This window comes from Petaurus breviceps, unplaced genomic scaffold (genome assembly GCF_028583685.1).
Source record: "Petaurus breviceps papuanus isolate PSGF00001 unplaced genomic scaffold, PetGlider_PUasm1.0 154, whole genome shotgun sequence".
In the NCBI taxonomy this organism is placed as follows: domain Eukaryota; kingdom Metazoa; phylum Chordata; class Mammalia; order Diprotodontia; family Petauridae; genus Petaurus; species Petaurus breviceps.
The window spans coordinates 16,634,449-16,658,894 of NW_027185715.1; the positions used below are offsets into that span (position 1 = coordinate 16,634,449).

The following is a 24,446-nucleotide window of genomic DNA, read 5'->3' on the forward strand; positions in this document are numbered from 1 at the left end:
GGAAAAGCCTAGGACAGGGGTGGAGAACCTGCAGCCTTGAGGTCACATGTGACTTTTGAAGTTTGGATTCAGTCAAAGGGCCACAGAAGACCTAGAGGGCCACAGGTGGCCTCAAGGTGGCAGGTTCCCCACCCTGCCCTAGGAGAATCTTACCCACCGCAATCTAAGGGGCTTTTGTTGACACAACCCTATTACTCTGTTTCTTTGGCCTCACATGTTTCTTTATCTGGGGAAGGAAAAGACTTATTTTCCCCTGAAATCTCAGTTTTTATATTCATTCCCCTCTACAGTAGTATGGCTTTCAGTGCTGTCCTCAGAGCAAGGGGTAGAAAGGGGGTATGAACATGGGCCATAGATCTGGTCTAGGCTAATGATGATCAAATGCTCCCTTTTCAGCAGCCCAGAGGACCAGAGTAAAGGGAGCCCAGGGAGGGATCAGAGCTAGAGAGAGAGTAGGCATGAGATGGACAGTAGCAGGGAAGCTACTATTAACTTTTTTTATATTTAATATTCTACATACTCTTGCACAGGTAGATAAAATAGCTGCTTTTGTCATTGAATCAAAGGATTTCAATCTAAGCTCATCCTTTGTCTACTGACTAGAAGCATCCTAGGTATAACTCCCAGATAGGATGACACATGATTCTGATCACTTTAGCTGGGTTTCTCTATTTTGGAAACCTTTGATTTAGTACAGTTGTAAGCTTATTAGTGTTTGGTAGGGAACATCTCTGAAAAATGCTATTCTTAAGTTTTTATGGATCATTGTTGTGTCTAAACAATTAATTGTGCACCTGTACAGTTCAATCAATCTAATTAAATTGCTGTTCAGTCAGATAATATTTTGATTTGAGGACAGTTTATTGGTTGAATTCTCCAGGATATTTTGAGGTTCATATTTGTGATATGGATTAACACTTATCAATTCATTAAAAATTGTGAACTTCTGATGTGGAATTCTAGCTATCTTTATGTTTTGCTAGGTATATACTAGTTATTATTGTTATTGGATTATTTCATGTTCTGTGCTTGTATTCCCAGTGCCTAGCATTCGAGGAACTTTATCATCATCAGTTCTTAAAATAAATTTCCCTTTTAATTTTGTAATTCCTTTTCATTTTCTCTTGTGTTTGTATTTCAAAGTTTCTACTCAGCTCTGGTCTTTTCATCAGAAAAGCTTGAAAGTCCTATATTCTATTGAAGGTCTATATTATTCCCTGGAGGACACTATTGAAGTAAGATATTTTTAGGGATAAGCCTATATATTTTACCTTTTGGAATATTCCAAATACATTCCAGAATTTCTTATTTATTGTAGAAGATGCCCAATTTTATTTGATTCTGATGATTGTTCCTTGGTACTTGAAATCTTTTGTTCTAGATACTTATGGTACTTTTTTCTTTGACCTAGAAAATCTGACTTTTGTCTATGATGTTCTTGGTACTTTTCCTTTTGAGGTTTCTTTCAGATGATTCGTGGAGTCTTTCTTTAGTTTGACCTCTGGTTTTAATAGATCTATGTCATTTTCATTTATGATTTCTTGAAATAAAGTATCAAGACTTTCAAAAAAATTATGTTTTTTTAGGAAGTCCAATAATTTTAAAGTTCTCTCTCAAATTGTTTTCTAGTTCAATTATTTTTTATATCAGACATCTTACATTTTCTTCTATTTCTTTTTCAGTTTTTAAAATTTTGCACTAATATATAGGGTCAACTTTATTAAGACTTAAAACTACTCTAAGACTTTTGGGGTACCTTGAATTTCTTAAAATCATTGAATTGCTTTATTTATTATTATTTTCAGAGAGTCCACAAAATGGCTTAGAATATCTACTTTCTATTCTGAGTTGTTTTAGTCCATTTCTATTTCTTTCCTCTAGAGCTTGTATTTCTTTTTTTTAATTTTATGCTTTTTTTTAGGTATTTTTGTAGTCTTTGTAGAAAATTCATTTTTCCTTTCATCTTTGCTTTCAGTTGCATTTTCTTCCAGGATGGATTTTTGGGTCTTTCCGGAGCTATAATAATTCTTTAAGGTGGTCATTGCCTTCTTCTGTTTACTCATATCTTCAGCTTTAGTTCTAGAATTGGGACTTTATACTAGGGCCACACTCCATTGGGCTTTTGGGTAAGGTGGTTGGTCCAGCTTGATCTCTGTCTAGGTCACTTGTGTTGCCATAATCACTGCCATCTCCCAAGGTATATTTATTCTAAGAGTACTAGTAGGTTTTAGGTGCCCCTTGGTCTTTAAGATTCAGAACTCCTTTGATATTCATGACCTTCTAATAGCATCTCAGGACAGAGTTCTACAAACCTCAGAGTCCTTGGCCCTGGAGAGCCTTTCTACAAATATTGCTACACATGGATGCATTGCTACTACTCCCCATTGAATCCATTCTGTGGGTTTTCGGCCAACTCGGGGCTTTTTTATGAGTGATTTCTGCTCTAGCTGCCCTGGCCTATCTAGGATCATACTGGGAAGTTTCCTTTTTGTTTGCCTGTCCTGGCATTAGCTTTTCCAGCAGGCTCCCTTTCCTATTGCCTCAGTCTTTTAAAAAAAATCTTTTTCCTCTTCAAATCTCAGCAGCTTATCAATTTCAGCTCTTATTTCATTTAATCTAGACTCAGGAATGAAGTTATTTATTATAATTATCCTTTCTTAGCCAGTAGTATGTTGTTGTGCATCTTGGAACTAATGGTACCATTTGCTAAAAGCATTAGGAAATCCTCACCTGTGAATGGGGAGATTAGTCTACAGTCTTCTTAAGGTGATATACTGGAATATAACAAAAGCATTCCTATCTTCAGTCTATTTTGTGTGCATGGATGGTTTGACCACTTTAGCTATTAGTACCACCTGCATCTAAGCATTTCTAGCAGGAGGAATACTGGCATTTCTGATTTGTTCTGATTTACCGCTTGTCTTCTTGTGGCACCAGAATGTGAAGGGGTGCCCTTCACATCAAGGTAATCATCATGATAATTTTGTATTGGACCAGCCTACACATTTATTCCACCCTATTTATTTCTTAGATTCATGGGAAGCTTTTATCATATTAGTTAAAGATACTAACCCAATCAGTGGTGTTGCTAAAGCCTAATTGGCCAGAATTTCAGAATTTTTGCCAGGCTTGCACTACCACTATAATGGTCTCAGAGCACATGATGATCCTGCTATGCATCACCATGACTTGTATTTCCCAAGTTTGCTTTTGGCCTCTCAGCTCATGACATGGTTGGGTTTTGAGGGGATGGTTTTTGTTGCATTTGTTATAACTTATTATTTACAAGGCACTTTGCTAGGTTTTGCAGAGGATGCCTTTCAGAGGTTTAAAGGCTATTTAAGCAGAAAAAAATTGTATAAAGTTAAATATTAATTCATTATGAGATAATACTGCAACATAAAAAGATATATTATTGTAAGAAAGAGAAGAATCAGTGCTCTTTTCTGTTAAATAACTTTTAGACATTATTTTTCAGTCTTTCATTGCAAGAATGTGTATGTCTATAAATAGAAATTTTCAGAGATTGTCAGCCACAATTTGTGTCATGGAATCTCAGAGTTAAATGAAACTCGAGAGATTATTTGATTAGGTAATATGGGATGGTGGAAAGGGTTTTCAATTTGGAGCCAGAGGACCTGGACTGAAATTCTAATTCTGCTACTTAATACCTTGAGGAAATTACTTAGCATCTCTGGGCCTCAGTTTTCTCATATGTAAAATCAAGGGGGTTGGACTAGATTGTTGCTAAGGCCCCTTCCAGTTCTAGAATTCTGAGATCTGTTCCAATACACATACATAAATGAGATTCCCCTGTACAATATCCGGTGTCCACTTGAAGCACTCCAGTGATAGGAAACTCCCTACCCTTTGAGTTAACTAATTCTGTTTTCAGTTCCATATTTTTTCTTTCTGTTAGACTTTTCCAAAACTGAGAGTGTGTTATTGAAGTCTCCTGTCACTATTGTATTATGTCTTCTTGAAGCTCAAATAATATTTCCTTTATGAATATGGATGCTTAGGCATTTGGATTGCTTAAATTTATTACTGGTATTTGTTGTCTATGGTTCCTCTCAGCATAATATAATTTCCTTGTTTATCCCTTTTAATTTCTTGAATGTTTGTTTTTGCTGTGTCAGATAGCATGATTGCAACTTCTACTTTCTTGAATTCACTTGATGCCTAGTAAATTTTTATCCATCCCCTCAGTATTATTTTATGTATGGATTTGTTGTTTAAATGTTTTCCTTGTAAACGGCAGATTGTAGGGTTTTGTTTTCTTATACAATCTGAAACTCTTTTTCATTTTATTGGATTATTTAATCCACTCACATTTAAAGTTAAAAGAGTTAGGTTTCTATTTTTCTTCATCTGTGTCTCATGTTGGAGTTTGCTCAAGTTATGATTTTTTCCCCCTCTTCTGCTATCAACACAGTATTATGTTCCTTCAATTACTTTAATTCTTTTTTCAGGTGTTTCTGTTCTCACCAGCTCTCTCTCTTTCCTCCCTGACCACCTTTTCCATTTGTTACCTCTTTCCCTTTGGTCCATCCAGTTTTAGACAGTTCTGATTGTTAATATACTTTTCCTGAAACACAGCTAAAATCTGTTTCCACGTGGGGATTTTCTATTGATCCTACTTCTTCCCACTGGGCCCAAGCTGAACATATCTGTGTAAAATGTTAAAACAACAATATCTCTGTCTGAAAACATTCTGATTAGAAATATCAAATGAAGGAGAAAACAGGAGGCATATGCTCACTCAAGGTGTTTCCCACTGTTACAAAGTATGTTCAAGACAAAATCCTCATAGAAGAATTCCTTCTAAATGTGGATGTCTATTAAATGCTAGTGATTTCATGCTAATTACTTTGAAACTCAGAACTTAACATAGCCTTATAAATGAGATCCATAATCACTCAAAAGAGTTGGTCTAATTATGAAATTGTTAAAGGAAAGACCAAGTGGATAAAGAATACCTATGAGCCAAACAAACAAAGTGAACACATAAGTACCAATATCTTGGAGAAATTACAATGTCTCAAAATTGAATGGGAGAAGGTGATGGGATTTGATTGAATTTATTTTTGATTTTTTATTTTTTGGAGGGCAATTGGGGTTAAGTAACTTGCCCAAAGTTACACGGCTAGTTTTTGTGTGTGTGTGTTAAGTGTCTGAGGCTAGAACTGAATTCGGGTCCTCCTGACTCCAGGGCCGGCACGTTACTCACTGCGCCACCTTGCCACCTGGTTTGATTAAATTTAGAAAATTTTACTGTGCTTTTAATAACCTCAATTTCTCCCTGAAACAAAGACCTAACTTTTTTCCCCCTAATTTTATCTTTTTTTAAATTCTGAACTTAAACATTCTAAAGAGCATTTTCATACCCACAGAAAAACAGAGAGGGCTCTATATAAAATCATGAATTACCATTTCACACTGCTTGCTTTTTTTAAAAGCACATAATAAACACTCAAATTAACTACAAAAGACCTATCACAGAAGACGCTATCTGCCTCCAGAGAAAGATCCGATAAATAGAAGTAGGTATAGTATTGTGTGCGCGTGTGCATGTGTGTGTGTGTGTCTAATGGTAGTATCTCTAGGGTGGTCTGGGAAGGGAGGGAAAAAGTATAAAAAGTGCACAGCAGAGAATTTAAAAAAATTAGAAGGAAGCATAGAAAGTAGAGTAGCTTTGAAAACAATGTGTAGTACTTGTTATATAGTTTTTCAAAAAAATTATATATCATACAATGTAAAGTTATCATTTTATAGTGAATCTTCTTTTTATATTGTGCTATGTGCACAGAAGTGTTCTTTTTTGTCTATGTATTTAAGTTCAAAATGAATTTTTTAAAAAGCATATAATAAATTCCGCACATGACTTTCAAAATGGTCCTGCTTGTCAATGTTTCCTTTTATTCTCATCTGTGCCTTTAAAAAAAAATGTTTCTGTGGCCGTTTTTTCTTGGTATCACTATTGCTAACATCTTCCTAGCCCTGAACCTCCTTTCCCAATGAACAGAGAAAGAAAGGGGAAAAAATCCTTTCAAATAGATTATCATAGTAAAGCAAAATGAATCCACCCAATGGCCATGTCCAAAAATATATGTCTTTGTACTTATTGTCGACAGTGTCTGGTATATAGCAGAAGCTTAATAAATGTTTATTGACCAACTGTGTTACTGAATGATACCACCTCTCTAAAAGGATGTGAGACATCTTTTTGACATTAATATGTGACTGGTGATTCTATATAATTGTAAAGAATGAAATCTCGGGGCGGCTAGGTGGCACAGTGAACAGAGCACCGGTCCTGGAATTAGGAGGTCCTGAGTTCAAATCTGGCCTCAGACACTTAACACTTACTAGCCGTGTGACCTTGGGCAAGTCACTTAACTCCAATTGCCTTGCCTTCCCCCCTCCAAAAAAGAATGGAATCTCATAGAATTAAAACTGTGGGTGACCCAAAGGATATTAGAGTGAATATGTGAATGTGAGCATGGTGAATGTGAGTACTCAGCGACATGTTTCCAAAGAAAGACATCCTCAGAAAAGCAGGATAAAAGATATTTTTGAAGAAATATATGACAAGAGAGGAAATAGACTGATCACTAGGCAATGTCTTAGGTACCCCTAGTGCAAGAGAAACCTTGATAGTAACAAACAACTTCAATGATAATGACTGACATTCACATCGCCTCTTCTTTGACAGTATCTCTGTGAATCTGTATAAGCATTTTACCCCTATTTTAAAGATAAGAGAACTAAGGCTCTCAGGGCAATTTGTTCATGGTCACACAGTTAATACATAGATGAAGTAGAATTTCAACTTAGTTTTCCTGGCCCCAAGTCAACACTATGGCAGCCCATGCAGCCTCTATTTCAGCACAATCTTTGATAACTTTGCCAAAAAAAATTATAAACTTACTCATCTCCTTCCATTGTCCCCACCATTCTGCTGCCTGGTTAGCCTCATTATTTGTTTGCTTATTTATTCCCTCCAATTTAGGCTACAAGAGGCAGTGGAACTTAACACAAAAACTAGCCCTGTGACCCTGGGCAAGTCACTTAACCCCAATTTCCCCCCCAAAAAGCAAAAAAGAAAAAGAAAAAAGAAAAACTAAGTTATAGAAGCAATGTCTATATGCATTGGTGAAGGGTGTTTTCTCACTGTGAGTTCCTTTCAATGAAATCAGAGATTGGAATCTTCTTCCTTTCCCTTTCCTCCAGTTAGAAGCCCTCTACTGTCTATTTTCATGTGAAAAGATTAATCATTGTACCATCAGGGTAATAATTTATTTGTATCTTCCCATTCAATTTCCTTGACTCAGACACTAAGAATGAGGAAAATAGAACCTAGGGAAAAACTGGGATGATAACAAGAACTTGCATCAAGGTCCTCGTTCCCTGGACTCTGTTTTATAGACAATACTTTGGTGGGAGAGTCTAACCAATCAATTAGCAAGCATTTATTAAGTGCCTACATATGCTGATCAGTCTTATCAGCCACAATTGGACATACTGCACCTTGACTCTGTAGCAGCAAGCACCCCAGCATCCCCAGGGTGTCTGCCAACACAGGTTCTTGGATCTGCTTTGTTAAAGGAAAGCAACTCAAAATGGGTTAACAAGCTTACTTTAATCAGTCAGACATATATCGTTTACCTTGTTCAGGGGAAAAAGTCAGCACCCTGAACTTCAGAATATACAGACAGAATTATCAAGACAGAAACAGATCAAGTAGACAGATTTCCAAACTGTCCAACCATTACATCCATACCAAACAATATCTGGCTTTCAAAGCCGGGGGGCTCTGGACGACGGCTTTCCAGAGTTTCATCTGATCAAATCACAGAACACTTCTCAAAGTGAGCCCCAAAACAAAGCTACACGTCAGGGCTTATATAGTCTTCTCCTGGCTCAGAGAATGTAACAACCTTATTGACCCACTGGCCAATCAAAGTATCTACTGAAAAACAAGCCTCCCACCCCAGGCTTCAGGTGCGCTTTAGCCTAGGGGCAGGGAAGGTCTTCCAAATTTGCATTCCCATTACAGACTCCAACATAGTGACGTCATTTTGGTCCTCTTTGAGAATAGACAGCAACCAACCACTATAAGCTAGGTGCAGGGCATATGATTTGTTCCCTTACTCTGGCTTTGGGCCTTCATGAGAGTTTAAAAGTCTCCCTTTCAGAAATAAACTAAGGGGCCTGTTTCTGGTTCTCTCTAGATAGTGGATGAGGAGATCCAGGAGATCCTTTTAGCAGAAAAGTTTAAGGAGAGCCCAAACAGAACCCAACACTGAGTTTTCTTTATGTGTGATACATTGGAAGTGATCTGAGTATTGAGAACTAATTTCTTCCTATTCCAGGACACAGAAGCAAAGCAGTCTCAGGACAAGACTCATTAACTAAAGCTGACTGGGAAAGTGACTGTAAGTCCTCATTTACAAACAAAGTGCTTTAAGTTGTCATACCCAATGAGAAGTTTAAATGTAGAAGTGAGTTGGGGACACTACTCTCTGTCTGGGAAAATATATTTTAATAACCTTCCTTTATATTAGGGCCAAAAGTAGGTCTAGAAGGCTGTTAGTACTGCTGCATATCGGGTACCATCTTGTATATTTAATACAAGCCTAGGCATTAGTGAAGACTTAGAAACCTTAAAAATCCTTGGATTTCTGGGAAGAACATTGTTTATTTGGGATGAGTTGGAAAATCATTGCTTTCTTTTATTCCTTACCCACTTCTAGTTCCCTGACCAAACTCTTAGTATTTATTTTCAAGTTTGCATAAATGTTCAGGTCACAGCACCTTCCTCACAGTCTTTTTCAATCTATGGACCTTGTGAATTCAGTAGGAACCGTATGTCCTAGACAGAGATGAAAAGATGTTATGGAAAATGGTTATGAAAGCCAGTGTGGGACAATGGATAGAGCTGAGCCTTGAAGTGAAGAAGACTTGGGTTCAGGGCCTGTCTCTGACACATATTGGTTGACCTGGATAAGTCACTTAATTTCTTGGTTACCCAGGAAACTCTCTAGGACTGAAACTCAGTCTTAACCCTTTTGGTGGTATGGACCTCTTTGGCAGTGTGGGAAAGCCTGTGAACCTCTTCTAAGAATGCTTTAAGATCCACAAAATGCATAGGATTTCAAAGGAAACCAATTATATTGAAACACAGTTCTTGGAATATTGATTTTAAAAAGTTCACACATAGCAGGTTATGAGTCCCTGCTCTAAGAAGAGTTGCTGATTTGCACTGATAGAAAGAGTATCCCTTATCAAGAAAATCACCGGGGATATAAAAAAAAGAGGGTGGTTATTAAGTCCTGGATTTTTGAGTATAGTCCTTGTACCCACTGGGACAAAGGGACCCTTTGCTTAATTTAACTCCTTATTTTAATGGATAAAGGAAATCTGTCTTAGAAACTCCTGCTTTTCAATTTATTGTCTCTGGAAATGGAGTAGGGGTGGGAGGAAGGTAGAAATTCAAGCTACCTTTTCCTTCCTAAAAGCCTTGCCTCATATTCTCATTTTTTCTTGCTTTTAGGGATTGATACAACCATCAGTTCCATTCAGATTATGGAAATTCAGCACAAAATTGACCACCGTTACTGCAGTAAAAGCCTCCAGTGTGGGTGGGTAAGCTTTTACTTCTCATCCCATTTCCTCACATCAGTTTGTCCAATATTGTGACTTTTTTTTCTTTCTTTGATGACCTTTTTTTCTTCCTTTTTCTTTCTTTCTTTCCTTCCTTTTCTTCCTTATTTCACTCCTTCCTTCTTTTTCTTCCTTCCCTCCTTTCTTCCTCCCTTCCTTCTATCTTCCTTCCTTCTTTTCTTTTTTCATTTTTTCTTTTTACTCTTTCTTTTTCTCTCCCTTCCTCCCTCCCTTCCTACTTTTCCTACTTTTCTTTTTTTTTTTTGGAGGGCAATTGGGGTTAAGAGACTTGCCCAAGGTCATACAGCTAGTTTTTTGTGTGTTAAGTGTCTGAGGACAAATTTGAACTCAGGTCCTCCTGACTCCAGGGCCAGTGTTCTATTCACTGTGCCACCTACCCGTCCCCCCTTCGTTCTTTCCTTTTTCCCTTTCCTTCCTTCCCTACTTCCTTTTTTAATTTTGCAAAGGAGCTGATGACTTTTGCAAAAAAGAGAGGGAGAGGTGCCTCTTAAAGTCAGTCTGTGCTCATATTGCTTTTTTATTGCAAACCCATTTCGTAGAATGTAATGACAGGCAGCAGATAAGAAGTTCTCTATAACCCATGAGCATACCCCAACACTCCCTTCCCTTCTACCCCACCCCCCAAGTTTAACAAGAAGTTCACGTGTTGCAGTCCAGAGGCATTTCTGAAAGGCCTGTTGTTTGCTTTGACCATTTGAGTGCAAACAACAAAGAGCTGAGAATAAAATGTGGTCTCTGCCCAGCAGGTTTACTAATTAATTTTACAGACAGCAAAGACATTGTTAGTGATGGCTCAGAGTTATGAGGGGGCTAGCATTGAAATATTTTAATAACAAGGGAGATCATTATTTTAATAGCTGAAATAGCTTATTTTAGCTTTTCTGTTGGGAGGAAAAAAATTTAGCAGCTGCAAAAAAATTTTTTTTATCAGTGGAATCTTTCCCTACAACTTACACTATATTGCCAATATCCCACTGATGATATAGGTAGTAGCTGTTTGCATCAGGAAATTGAAGGCACAAAGTAGCAGACTGAGGGGGAGGAAAGTGCATTTTTCAATTGCTGTTAAAATTATTATTTATACACAATCTGATTTTTTTCCTCAGCTTGCTATCACTTTTTTCTCTATACCTTTTTTCCCCTGATGGTTCATCTCTTTCTCAATTGAAAGGGCAGTGAGGCCTTATATTTATTTGAACCCTTCTCCATTTATTTTGTTTCCAATTATTTTACTCAGTACACTCAATAGAAAATGTGTTATCTGACTGTATGGAGAATATGCATTGGCCATGATGGGCTTTTGGCTAAAATGTTCTCCTTTTTATTACAATGTAAGTCTTGGGAATGATTCTGTTTGACAGGCGAAACTCTTAATTTAACATAAAAACTTTCAAACACAGAATTAATGAAGTTTAGCTTCCAACTTTTCAGGCTGGATTTCCAAATGTCTTTACCAAACACACACACACACACATACACAAACACACACACACACACACACACATACACACACACACACCCCTCCTAATTGGTCTCCTTACCTTTGGAAACTCCTCTCCTGAATACATTCTTTAAATTGGTATTCCTTGAAGGTCCATTCCAGCCCTATCACTTTACTCAAGAAGTCCTGTGGCTTCTTATGACTTCCAGAATAAAATGCAAATTCCTCTGTCTGTCTTTTAAACCCATTCACAATCTGATCCCAACCTACTTTCTAGGCTGATATCATTTTATTTTTCCCATCGTGTACATCCCATTTGAAGTAAACTGCCCTATTTGCCACTCATCACATTGGCCATCTCCTCTCCCTATTCTCTCCCCATGCACAGGCCAACCCATGCTTGGAATGCCCCTTTTCATGTACAATCTCTACCTTCCTTTAAAACACAGCTCAGATGCAACTTCCTCCAGAAAGCCTTTCTCTGTCTCCCTGGTTGTAACAACAAACCCTTGAGATAACTTAGGCGTAATTTCCTCGCACTTGTGTATAAATATCTACGTGTGGGGCTGTTTTTCTTTAGTAGAATTTAAACTTCTTCATGTTACCTTGGGCAAGTTACTTAACTCCAATTGCCCCTCCAAAAAAAAAAAAGAATTTAACCTTCTTGAGGGCAGGGATTGTTTCATTTCAGTCTTGCATGTCCAGCACCTAGTTTAGTACCTAGCTACTAAATCAATGCTTGTTGACTTTATCAAGATAAGCCAGGTTTTATGTCAACCTGAGGATGATTATGAAGGGACTATAAAAATGTACTAAAAAAAACTCTAGATAGTATGACGTTTAGCTAGTGTTACATATATTAATGAGTATATAATAAAAAACTATATAGAAATTAGATAAATATAATATATACACTAATTATGTAAATATAACAATATATGCACTATAGTCATGTTAACATGTGATTATTTATATATCAAATGTTTGCAAAATTATTAATATGGATATTAATTATGTATTATAACATCATTAAAGATTAATCATTAACATATCTATTTTTAAGGCTTTAAGTCACAGAGAGGGTAATGATCTGCATTGGTGAAGAAAAGTTCTTCACCAACAGTTCTCCATACCAGTGAAATCATAGGTCTGGTCCTATGTACATGTGCATGTTTATCTATGTCTATGAACATATATGTTTGCATATGCATATGTTTACATACATATATACATGTATGCCATACAGCAAGTGGGCCCTAACCCCTAAAATATGGACTATCTTGTCTTTGAAGAGGGAATTACTATGAGAGTTGCCATGTTAGATGATGACACTAATTGGCAAAGTGTAGAATTAGAAGTAATTGCACTAGAAATTGAAAATGCCAAGGCAAAAGGAAAAGTAGAAAGGGTAGAATAAATTAATGGATCCCTAGGAATAGGGGAAATGCTTCTGGTCTAAGTTACAATAAGGGGAAAGTCTCAGAGCTGGAAAACAGTGCTAGAGAAAAAGGAGTGACTAAAAAGGGCTTGGCTTGCCAACTCTCCAGTATCTTGGGCACCTTCTGAAATTTCCCTCAATGCCTCTGACATTTGGTCACATGTATTTTTCTCCAAGATGTAGCATGGCTGGGAGTAGAGGAATAACTGAATTTGTGGTCCCACAGTCTTAGGAATTGGTTAGACTTATAAGGCTAAAAAGCTGGCCAATAAAAGACAACAGGCTATTTGAGAATTTGGCCAGAAACCCCTCTGCCAAAAGTTTTCCACTTGTTCTCTTGAAAATTTTCATCTTCTTTTGGGGTATCCAGGTAGACAATACAATTTCCTTTAGAGAAATGTATTTAATGGTCAACACTGTGAAACTGAAGCAAAGGATACTTCTACTAGTCCAAGGGGATGGCATGAAAGAAGGGAGGGATGGAGGCCCTTCGCAAACATATTGGCAAGCAACTCCATTTTTCCATTTTTTCCAACACTGAGCCATGAATTATGGGTATGCTAATCTCAGTGGAAACAGATTCTGGAAGTATCTGGTAAGTATATCCTGTTACTGTTTCTCAACAGGAGGAGGGTGTGAATTTATGGCGTGAGAACTGGCATCTATGATTTCTAACCCTTCTTTCCTGTGTTCACTTGCAGGCTTTACTTCATTTTTCTGGGAGAATCTCTAAGTCCTTAGGAGATAATGAAATAATTTCCTGTTATTTGGGCTGTAAATTTGATTTTTCCATTATCTTTATTCTGAGTTATAATGTACCACTTACTCTGCTGATATACATTGTGTTGGGACTAAAGGAAATGATTTTGTAAACACCCAGCAGGCATGTTTCTGGGACATATAACAATGGATGATATTAAAAAATGGGCCTTAGTCCAGTATTTTAAAAATTAGCATATAATTAGTCATAAGGAATCTTTGGAAAATACCCCTGCATGTTTTGATGTATTTTTGGTTTTGTTTTCTACTTTTCCATATTCAGATCTGGAAGTTACACGTACAGTATTCCTGTTAACAAGCACACACCTACCAATGTAAAGTTTTCATTGGAGATCAAGTAAGTGTCAATAGGTGTATGACCCAGACAGTGACCTCCATTTTTATCATCAGGAAACAGGGATGATGAGAGGCAGTTTGGAAAACTATAAAGGAAACCTATCTCTTTAAAAAAATTTTTTTATTTTGCTTTTTGGAGAGCAATTGGGGTTAAATGACTAGCCTAAGGTCACATGGCTAGTGAGTGTTAAATGTCTGAGGCTGGATTTGAATAAAGGAAACCTATCTTTAAGGTAGTCATGCTAGATAGAAGTCCCACTTTGTGCTAGCTATGTGACCCTTAGGGAAGTCCCTTAACCTCTCGGTGGCCAGTCAACCCTCTCATAGTAGAATGAAGGAATGAATGAAGTTATGAGGATGGACAATCATGTCTTTGATTACAGTTTTTGAACTAGAAAGTAGGATTGTGGGGAGCAGGCAAGGTAAGAAGGGAGGAACTTCATCTGTGTTATGGGGTAGGAAGTTCATTGGTTCTGCTCCTTCTAACCCTCAGGGGTCTCTTATCTGAGGCCTGCCATTCCCTGAGAAGCAGGGTCACGGTCCTAGGTTCTAGATTCTCTTCTCTCTGACTGCTACTTAACCCTGCAGCTGGCCTCTCTGTTCTACTGGACACTGCCATGGATTGTAAGATATCATTGGCACTGAGGGAGGAAGGAGGGAACAGGTGTGGAAGTATAAAGAAAGAGGTGAAGACCAAACCCAGGGCATACCTTAGAACAGGACCAGCCTTGTTACCTAAGCCAGGAGTGGGGAACCTGTGGCCTTGAGGCCACAGGTGGCTCTCTAGGTCCTCAAGTGCAGCCTTTTGACTGAAGTCAAACTTCACAGAACAAATCTTTATGGGATCTGGATTCAGGAAAAAGGCCAGTTCTCTACCCCTGATCTAGGCCATGGAAGGCATAATTGATACTCTCAGGCAATCATCGGCAATTCTGTGTGTTCACCAGTTGTCTTAATCCAATGGCCAACACCCTATAATTCCATCAAAGTGATCGAGGAATTATTCATACTTTGCTGTTGGGTTGTTTTGTTGTTGCTGTTCAGTCTTTTTAGTTGTTTCTTGCTCTTCATAAACCCATTTGTGGTGTTCTTGGCAAAGTTCTTTGAGCGGTTTGTCATTTTCTTCTCCAGCTTACTTTACAAATGAGGAACCGAGGCAAACAAGGTTAAGTGACTTGCCCAGGGTCACACAGCTATGAAGTGTCTGAGGCCAGATTTGAACTCATTGTCCTATCTATTGTTCCACCTACCTCTCCTGAATTCAAAGCTGGCCTGAGACACTTATTAGAAATGTGACCCTGGGCAAGTCACCTAAGCTTGTTTCCCTGAGTTTCCTCATCTTCAAAAGGCGCTGGAGAAGGAAACGGCAAACCTCTCCAGTATCTTTGCCAAGAAAACCCCAAATGGCATCATGAAGAGTTGGACAGGACTGAAATAACCGAACCACTTTGATGATTAGAGAGGTTTAGCATTTGAAGTGATCACTAACAATTTGTGTCTCTTCCTTTGAAACCAATCTGTTCATATTCTTTTGACCGATTGCTTCTCTCATTATTTCTCAAACGTTAATTGTCATTCCCCCTGGTTTTTATCTCCAAGCTAAATGAGGATGCTTCTTTCTGAATCATCCTGAAATTCTCTCTTGGGGTCAGACTCTCTCTCTTTGTGACTTCAGAGCAGCTTGATATCAAAAGCCTTAATTTGTTCTCTATCTTGAAAGACTCCTCTAAACCTTGTCTTATATTGTTTACCTTGCTTGGGTGTTTAGTAGCCTAATTAAAGAGAAATCTATTTCCTTGGATTCCTTTCTTCTCCTTTCCTCTTATCTCTTACTCTCCCCCCAACCCTCAGACCCAACCAACAGGGAAAGATTCAAATTACATAGGGTATCCCAATGTTAGCAGGCAGAAGCTCCCCTGCCAAGTTTGCCATGTTGGAAGAGGAACTGAAACAAGTCCCCTGCCACTTAATATTTTAACTTCTTCGGCTGGTTTCTGCACATATTGAAATTTTACCATATGCTGCTAAAGTTCTCCTGAATTCAGGGTTGTATATTCCTAAGTCTTGCTTTCTTGTTACAGGTAGCAGACACTATCAGACTGGCTCTAGAATGCTCCCTCTTTTCTCCATATGGAGCACACAGGATATAGGACAGGAGGGCCTTACAGATTTAAGCCCTTGATTTTACATATGGGGAAAATGAAACCCAAAGAATGGAATGGAATGACTTGCCCAAAGTGAAACAGATCAGCCAGTAACAGAGCCAGGGTTTGAACTCATGCTTTCTAGCTCTAAATCATACTCATTCGACAACACTAGGCTGCCCACACTGTTCCTATAGCTTTGGCTACTAAAAGGCTAAATTTCCAGTTTGTGAATTGTGCTGCGATTCCCTTCTTTCCATGAATGTCTACTTTTGATCCATTTTATTACTTATTAATTCCAAAGGAGCTAGAAAGTTTTAAATGGAAAAAGAGAGGGAGAGGAGCTCAAATCATATTGGTTAATTACTAGCTTTGAGAAGGTTTGGTGGAGGAACTTTAAGCGACTGATTAAAACGAAGGTTTAGGGTTACTTGTTTCTATTTTTAATAATAACAATAATACAATAAGAGTGGCAATTATATCACACTTTGAGTTTTGAAAAGCACTTAACAAATATTTTATACTCACAATAACCAGGTAGATGCTATTATTACCTCTGTTTTATAGATGAGAAAAACTGAGGCCAGATTTGATCTCAGATCTTAACTGCAGGACTGACCCTCTACCCACTATACTGCCTGGCTTCCACTGTCACTCTGTACTTCCTTTTCCTCCGGATGGGTAGGAGGTAGATATTAGTGAGATGTGGCAGAAGGAAGTGCTAGACTCCAAATCAAAGACCCAGGTTTTTTTTTTTTTTAAGCAAATTATTTTTATTAAGTATTTTCTTAGTATTTTATTTTTCCCCAGGAATGGGGAATTGGAAGATCTTCCCTGCCCCATCATAGACCTAGGGGGAAATATGAAGACCTCCCCTGCTTTGAAAGTGAACTCTGCCCCTATCAGGCTGAATGTAATCTCATAGTTACATAGCTCTTCCTATGGACAATTTTTCCATAGCTTTCACTGCAAAGATCTGCTTTGAGTTGTCTTGCTTCTTCCAAATAGTCTCTCTATAGGCTAGTGTGTGGTAGCAAAGCAGATGTTCTGTCTTTATGGTTTCTGGAAAAAATGCAATCACTGGATGGAGTTTCAGTACCATAATAATAGTAATGAGTTATTATAAACAAATATAAATTGTAAAGCACTTAGCGCACTGCCTGGTACATAGTAAGTGCTATGTAACTATTTTAATAAATTATTTTATTAATAATCACTGACATTCACATAGCACTTTAAGGTTTACAAAACACTTTGCAAATATTACTTTATTTGATTCTCACAACAAGCCAGGAAGTAGGTATAATTATCTCCATTCTTTACAGAGGAAACTAGTTAAAAGACTTGCCCAAAGTCATACAGCTAGCTAGTAATTATCTGAGGCAGAATTTGACCTCAGGGTTTCCTGATTGTAAGTCTAGTGCTCTATTCATCTAGTGCCATCTAACTGACTCCTAGGCAAACAAAGATTAAATGACTTGTCTAGGATCACACAACTAGTAAGTATCTGAGGCTGGATTTGAACTCAGAATTTCCAATTCTAAGTCCAATGCTCTATCCATTGTGCCATGTAACTGCTTCTCTTTTCTTTTTTTTTTTTGCTTTTTGGAGCAAGGAGGGTAGGGCAATTGGGGTTAAGCGACTTGCCCAAGGTCATACAGGTAGTAAGTGTTACGTGACCGAAGCTGGATTTGAACTCAGGTCCTCCTGACTCCAGGGCCAGTGCTCTATTCTATTATCCACCTAGCCGCCCCCATCTAACTGCCTCTTAAGAGGCAGCAATAAATATAGTTTAAAAAAAAGTGCCAGACCTGAAGTCTGGAAGATCTGAGGTCCCGTCTGGCCTCACGCAGCTAGGTGACCCTGAGCACATTACTTAACCTCTGTCTTCCTCAGTTTCCTTAACTGTAAAATGGGGATTGTAATGGCACCTACCTTACAGGGTTTGGGGGAGTCTCGAATGAGATATTTGCAACGTACGTAGCACCGTGCCACTTAATAATCGTTTGTCCCCTCCCCCTTTAGATGACAGTTCTTTAGAATTTATAATGTAATCTCACCCTTTGGCTTCCCCCCATTTTCTTGTTGTTTCTTTCTCTCTATTTTAGGCTTTAAGATTGACTCTTTCCATGCAACTTATCCTAAGATGTTGGACTTAAAAAAACCCCAAATTATCTTACCTTCAGAATATATTAGAATCCATCTTGGATATGCTGTGTTTTGGGGTTGAGGTGTAGGGTTGTAGCCATCTGAGTCGCGAGGGTTAGTTTAGGCTGTCATCGTTGTTCGGTTGTGTCCAACTCTTCATGACCCCATGGACCATAGTGCGCCAATGCTATCTAAGGTGTTTTCCTTGGCAAAGATACTGGAGTGGTTTGTTCATTTTATAGATGAAGAAACTGGCACAAACAGGGTTAAGTGACTTGCCCAGGGCCACACAGCTGCTAAATGTCTGAGATCAAATTTGAACTCAGGTCTTCCCGATTCTGAGTCATTTAGACGTCTAGCTACCTCCAAGGAAAATAGAGATGAAATGACTTGCCCAAGGTCACACAGCTAGTAAGTATCTGAGGTCAGATTTGAATGCTAGTCCTCTTGACTCCAGAACCTGAACTCTATCCACTGTGCCACCTAGCTAGAGCTCAACCCCTCATGTTAAAAATGAGTACAGGTTTAGGAAGGTAAACACACGTATCCAAGGTTACAGAGCTAATTAGCAGCTAGTGCAGCTGAAAGAACCCTGATTGTGGTATCAGAGGACCTGGATTCAAATCCCAGCTTGTCCACTTACTAGCTAATGTAATGATGCAACTTCCCTCTGCTTTAATATCTTCCTGCATAAACATAGAGGGGGGGAAGTGGACAGATGATCTTAAAGTCTTATTTGTGCCATCCATTGGGTGAAACCCGCCCAAATGGGCTTCGATTTCTTCATTTTCAAAATAAGGCTATTGGAAGAGATGATTTCTGAGGGCCCTTCTAGTCCTAAATATTTGCTCCTCTGATCTGCTATACCATATTGCCTTCCTCCTGGAAGATTTTAGCCGACAGATGCCCAGGGGACCGATGCCCATTGTTCACTTTGAATTTATTTCCAAGTTATGTTTCCATTAGAACATGTGCTAATCAAGGGTGTATCCACTGCTGACGGCTTTTCCATTTGCCCTTTCTCTCTTTTGTTTCCTGAAGCACAACAGAGCCTCTGATTGTCTTCCAGTGCAAAGTCAGCCTTGGAAATATATGTTTCCATAGGAAAAGGGATGCAAATGGCATCTATACCCAACAGGAGGTTTTCCAGGAGACGACACAGGTAATCCTGTCTGGTATTTTGTTGTCATTCAAGAGGGTGTAATAGTTTTTTTCCTGTTGCTGGCCCCAATCCCACCTCCTCACCCAACGTCCACTCCAGGTCCTCTCTGGCTTTGTGTCTTATTAAGAGAATTTTAAAAAAGACAACAACAATGATTTAAAAGCAAGGCACGTCCCTTTTTCCTTTTCACTCTCCCCACCCTCCCAAACCCATTTCACTTTATAAGAATGGTGCTAGTGCTAAACTCTCAAGACAGATATACAACAAAAATAACACGCCAGTGTAACCAAAATCAGGAAGGCTGAGCAGCACGTGTGTGGGGCAGGAAGACAGCAAATGTTGCCAAGGTCCCTGAAGTCCCCTTTCCCATTCCTCCTCCACACAGCTACCAGATAATCGTCCTCTAGGACAGGTTTATCCATGACATTCCCTTGCTCAAATAGCATTAGTGAGTTCCTATTGCCTGTAGGATAAGATACAAACTTCTCTTTGGCATTTAAATCCCTTTACAATCTGACTCCCACCTACCTTTCCAGGCTGATTTCACATTACTCCAGGAGTATACTGGAATCAACTCAAACCAGCTCAAAAGCCAATTGTTAAATTTTCAGTTTGAGCTTAAATTGGCAAACCCTACCGATTGGGGTTTTATTTATTGTTCTGTTGATTGTCTAGGCAAGTGGTGTCAAACTCAAGTAGAAAAGGGGACTGCTAATCAGTTCCCCCATATGCTGACTTACTTTTAAAATGGAATGTTTTCTATGTTTTATTGTATTTTTATTTATTTTGTTAAATATTTCCAAATTACGCTTTAATCTGGTTCACCATCTGGCTTATGGTTGACACCTCTGGTATAGACTTGAGAAATTGATGGAGAAAATGTTAATAATGCTGTTTAAGTTTAGAAGTGGGTCACATGCACTCGTTTTTAGGGATGGAGAGCTGCTTGGGAAACATTTAACAGTGCCCCTTCTCTTCGTGTATTCCAATCAAACTGTTCTCCAAACTTGGCATTTCATCTTGCACCTTTATATCTTGGCAGAGGCAGTGCCCTTTCCATGGAGTGCATTTTTCCTTCCCTTCCAACTCTGGGGATCTTTAGTTTCCTTCAAAGAGCAGCTCATGTATCACTTAAAGAAAGATGTTTCTGATTTTCCTAATTTTTAGGACTGTCTTCCTCCTGTGAATGAAAGTTTTTCAGGGACAGAGATTCTCTCTCCATGCTGTCTTGCATACAGTCAAGGTTTAATAAATACTTTGTTGAACTAAATTGTATGCATTTGGGTTGACAAATCTCTTCCCCTCTGAGGCTACCTGTAGTTAGCATCTAATAAAAGTGAAGCTGGCATAGGCTTCTGGGCTGGTGTTACTTTATCCGGCCCTGTCCAGCCAGAGCTGACTATGTTACTGAAAGGGAGAGTGAGGGAGTCAGGTGAGACCTTTGTGTGGCAGCTCAGGGGACTCTGCTAACCAGAGTGGCTCTTTTTCTTTGTGTGCTACTGTATTGTATATGTGTGTTAGTCCCTGGAGGGAGTGAACCATATTACAAGCAGCTGGAAGCCCATAGGGTCTGGCAGTGAGGATCTGGGCTACTGACTAGTGCATTTTTGGCAACACCCAGGCCCATCCCTTTCTCTCTGGACAATGTACTGGGATCCTTGTAATCAGAGACTGAAAAATTCTGATAGCTAGAACCTCATTCTTCATACCATGGAATTTATTACAGAATCAGAATTTGATATAAACATGAGTCATCTTGGCTCACATTCGATCAGATGTCTAGTAAATAATAATAACTAACATTTATATATAGTTCTTACTGTGCGGCAAACACTGTGCTAAATGCTTTAAAATTATCATCTCATATGACCCTCCTGGGAGGTAAGTACTATTCTAATTCTCCCCATTTTATAGACGAGGAAACTGAGGCAAACAGAAGTCCCAGGGTCACACAGCTAGTAAATGTCTCAGGTCAGAGTTTAATTTGGGTCTTCCTAGTCTCACTTGATCCACTGTGCCGCCTATGAAGCACCAAGAGCGATATTTAGTGAGTCCCCGATATTGGAAAATAAAAGGAATGGTGAGTCTAAGTAACTCTTCAGATACTTGAAGGCTAAGGAAACGAGGACTTCCTTTCAGTATACACAGCAAGGACTGTAACTTGGCTGGTGAATAGATTATACTAAAGGAAGAAAAACTGAGAAAAGAGGCAGGAAAAATGGGCTGCAACCTGATTGTGGAGGGCCTTGAATATCAAGCTGAGGAATCTGGACCTGGTTCATGGGCCTGTTCATTTGGACAAGAGATGTCCATGGAAAATAATAAAAACAGACATCCACAAAGTATTTTAAATTCAATGAAATGCTTTATATAACCCATCTCTTTTGAGCCTCACAATAGCCCAGTAAGAGGGGTACTCACAGTCTTCTCCCCATTTTATAAATGGGAAGACTGAAGCTTAGAGCACTTAAGTGACTTGGCCATGGTCACATCAGTTAGGAGAGTCACACACAGGTTTTGAATTCAAGTGTTCCTTATTCCAAGTTCCAAACTCTGTTTACTAAGCTATACTGTTTCTCAATCTCATGGTATTTTGAAAAATAATTGGTGGTTAGAAGAGGATAGGGAGATCAATTATGCCCAATATTGCATAAGATAAATTGAGAGGAAGCATTGATTGGAGTGAAGAAGGGAGTGAAAGGGAGAAGTCACAATATGGTGTCAAGCTTGGGTCATCGTTAAATGGTGGCGGCACTAAAAGAAGTGGGTCAATCACGAAAAGCCTCTGGTTTGGGGAAGGGAAGGATGAATTTTGTCCCAGATATGGTGAGTGAGAAGTGCTGATCAGTGAACAGAAGTCAGAAAAGTGTCTTGGGGTTAAGAGTTACCCATAAAGAGGTAGAAGGAGAAGCTGGGGGAGTAGAGGAGATCATTGAATTAGAGAAGCTTAGACCCAGAGGGTGGATTCATGCTTCCACAGAGATTGGTAGATGATGTTTGAACTAACTTCCAACTCTAAAATTTTTCTGAGCCGGAAAGGACCTCAGAGGTTCTTCATGCATTCAAACATGAAACTCCCCTTATACCTCTCCCTAAAGCCATTGTCCAGCCTCCCCTTGGAGATCTCCAGTGAAAGGGAATTTACTACTTGCCAACACAATCCATTTTCCTTTTGGATGTTTCAAATTATTTTTGAGAAGTTTTTCCTCACAGAGAGCCCAACTCTGCCTTCCTCTAACTTTTGTTCATTGTTCTTAGTTTTGTCTTCTGCAATGAAACAAAACCAGTCTAACCCTTCTTCCATATGATTGGCCTCCAAATATTTAAAGCAGGAAATATGCCTCAGTTAAGTCTTCTCTAGGCAAAAAAGAAAAAAAAAACGTGCCCTGTGATTTCATGAGTATGTAACCCGTGGGTTAGCTTCCTTTTCCCGTGAATGTCAGCCCCTTCTCTGTAGCTTAGAGCCTTAGAGCTCAGAACAGTTAATTCACTTGCCCAGGGTCAAATAACAGGGAGTTAGATGGGAACCTAGTTCTTTTTGGCTATGTGGTTGGTTTTCAATCTGCTGCCATTCTGTCTCTCCTTAAGGCTAAAATGTTTATTAAATTAGATCATTGTGTGGATTTTATGATGTCGTTTTGAGTGGCCTGACCATTCTGTTCCCTCTAGGGGGTCAATGCCCTTTTTAAAATATGGTGGCCACATCAAAACACAGCACCCCAGCTGTGCTCAAGGCAGATTATGGCGAGGTCTATCACCACACTCCTTCCGTGTAGGCTTTTTGCTGTAAATACAACCAAAAATAACCTTTGGTTTTTTTTTTTTTTGGCAGTGGCATCATAATGGTGACTCATATGGCACTTAAGATCATAGGTTTAGAACCGGAAAGAACTTAGGGGCATATAATTCAACCTCCCCATTTTACAGATGAGATAAATGGTGACCCAGAGAAATTAAGCAATTTCCCCAAGGTCAAGGAGCCAGTAAGGGTGCAGAGGTCAAATTTGAACTGAGGTCTCTCTGACTCCAAATTCAATGCATTCTTCATTGCTCCAGCTTCCCAATCGGGGGATACCCCAGATCCCCTTCAGCATTCCTGTTAAATCGAGCCCGCTCTGTACTTTTTTTTTTTTTTACCAAGTAGAGGACTTATGTTTATCCCTAGTAAATTCCAGCCCATCTGTTAGTATTCAGTACAGAGGCAGCAGGGGGACTGTAAGACTGGCAGCATTTACATGGAGTAGTACAGAGTTCTGAGCAGCTGAGCCAGATTCCTGCTCCCATTGTGGGCACATAGGGACATCCAGTCCAGCAGGAGATTTATGGAAGAGGAGGAGGAGGAGGAGGAGGAGGAGGAAGGAGGGGAGGGGAGATGAGGAGGAGGAGGAGAAAGGAGGAAGGAGAAGGAGGAGGAGGAAGGAGAAAGAAGAGGAGGAAGAGGAGGAGGAGGAAGGAGAAAGAAGAGGAGGAGGAGGAGAAGGAGGAGGAGGAGCAGACTTTCCTCACCAGTAGTTAAAGAGCCGGCTTCTGCTGTGGAGCCTTGTCTTTCCAGTTGCCTCAGGAATATGACTCAGACCCCCCATAAGTCTCTGGGGCTAGGGATGATTATGGAGGCTTTGTGGAGCTTCCCTAGAGACTTCCCCTATGGGTGGGTTACTGTGTGTCTTCTCTGCAATGTCAGCTTTTTTTTAAAAGGGTATCCTGGGTTGCCATGTACATCTGTTCTTTTTCTCTTCCCATGTCCCACTGTGCCCTTCTGGGACTTTTGTATGCCATGCCCAAGCTTATTTAACCTTTTAGGCTAGTATTGGTTTTCCAGTACTATGCATTGCCTATGACGATAAAACTTTTTCATGATAGATGAAGGCTGTATCTATGATAGAACATTGTTTGGATCCTTACCCAACCAACCTTGGTAAGGGTTTGAGGGCCCTACCCTCTCAAGGTCTTTCTGGATTCTGATTCTGCCACCCATTTTATGAGTTATATCCCCAAGATTCATGCTATTGACAGACTTGGTGAGCTTACTTTTTGTCTAATAAAATAAGGCCAAGGACAGAATCCTGTAATAGTCAATTAGAGACCTCCTTCCAGGTTGACACTGATACATCAATCATCATTTATTGGGCTTAATCATTCAATCAAATGTGAGTCTACATAATTGTGCTATTATCTGGGTCATATCTTTCCATGTTATCCACAAGCATCTTGGACAAGATTACATTGTCAAAGGCATTGCTGAAATCTAGATTTTTTAATATCTATGACATTTTCACAGACTACTTAGTCTAGTAACATAGTCAAAGGAAA

General features: G+C 39.1%; 1 protein-coding gene across 1 annotated transcript in view; it reads left to right on the forward strand.

Annotated features, from left to right (window-relative positions):
* MYRFL (myelin regulatory factor like) overlaps positions 1 to 24,446 on the forward strand; it is a 169,331-nt gene that overhangs the window by 137,888 nt on the left and 6,997 nt on the right. The window contains exons 21-24 of the mRNA XM_069081439.1: positions 8,376 to 8,438; positions 9,557 to 9,644; positions 13,609 to 13,683; positions 19,016 to 19,136. Of these exons, the coding sequence (XP_068937540.1) occupies positions 8,376 to 8,438; positions 9,557 to 9,644; positions 13,609 to 13,683; positions 19,016 to 19,136 (347 nt within the window). The remainder of the gene's footprint in view (positions 1 to 8,375; positions 8,439 to 9,556; positions 9,645 to 13,608; positions 13,684 to 19,015; positions 19,137 to 24,446) is intronic.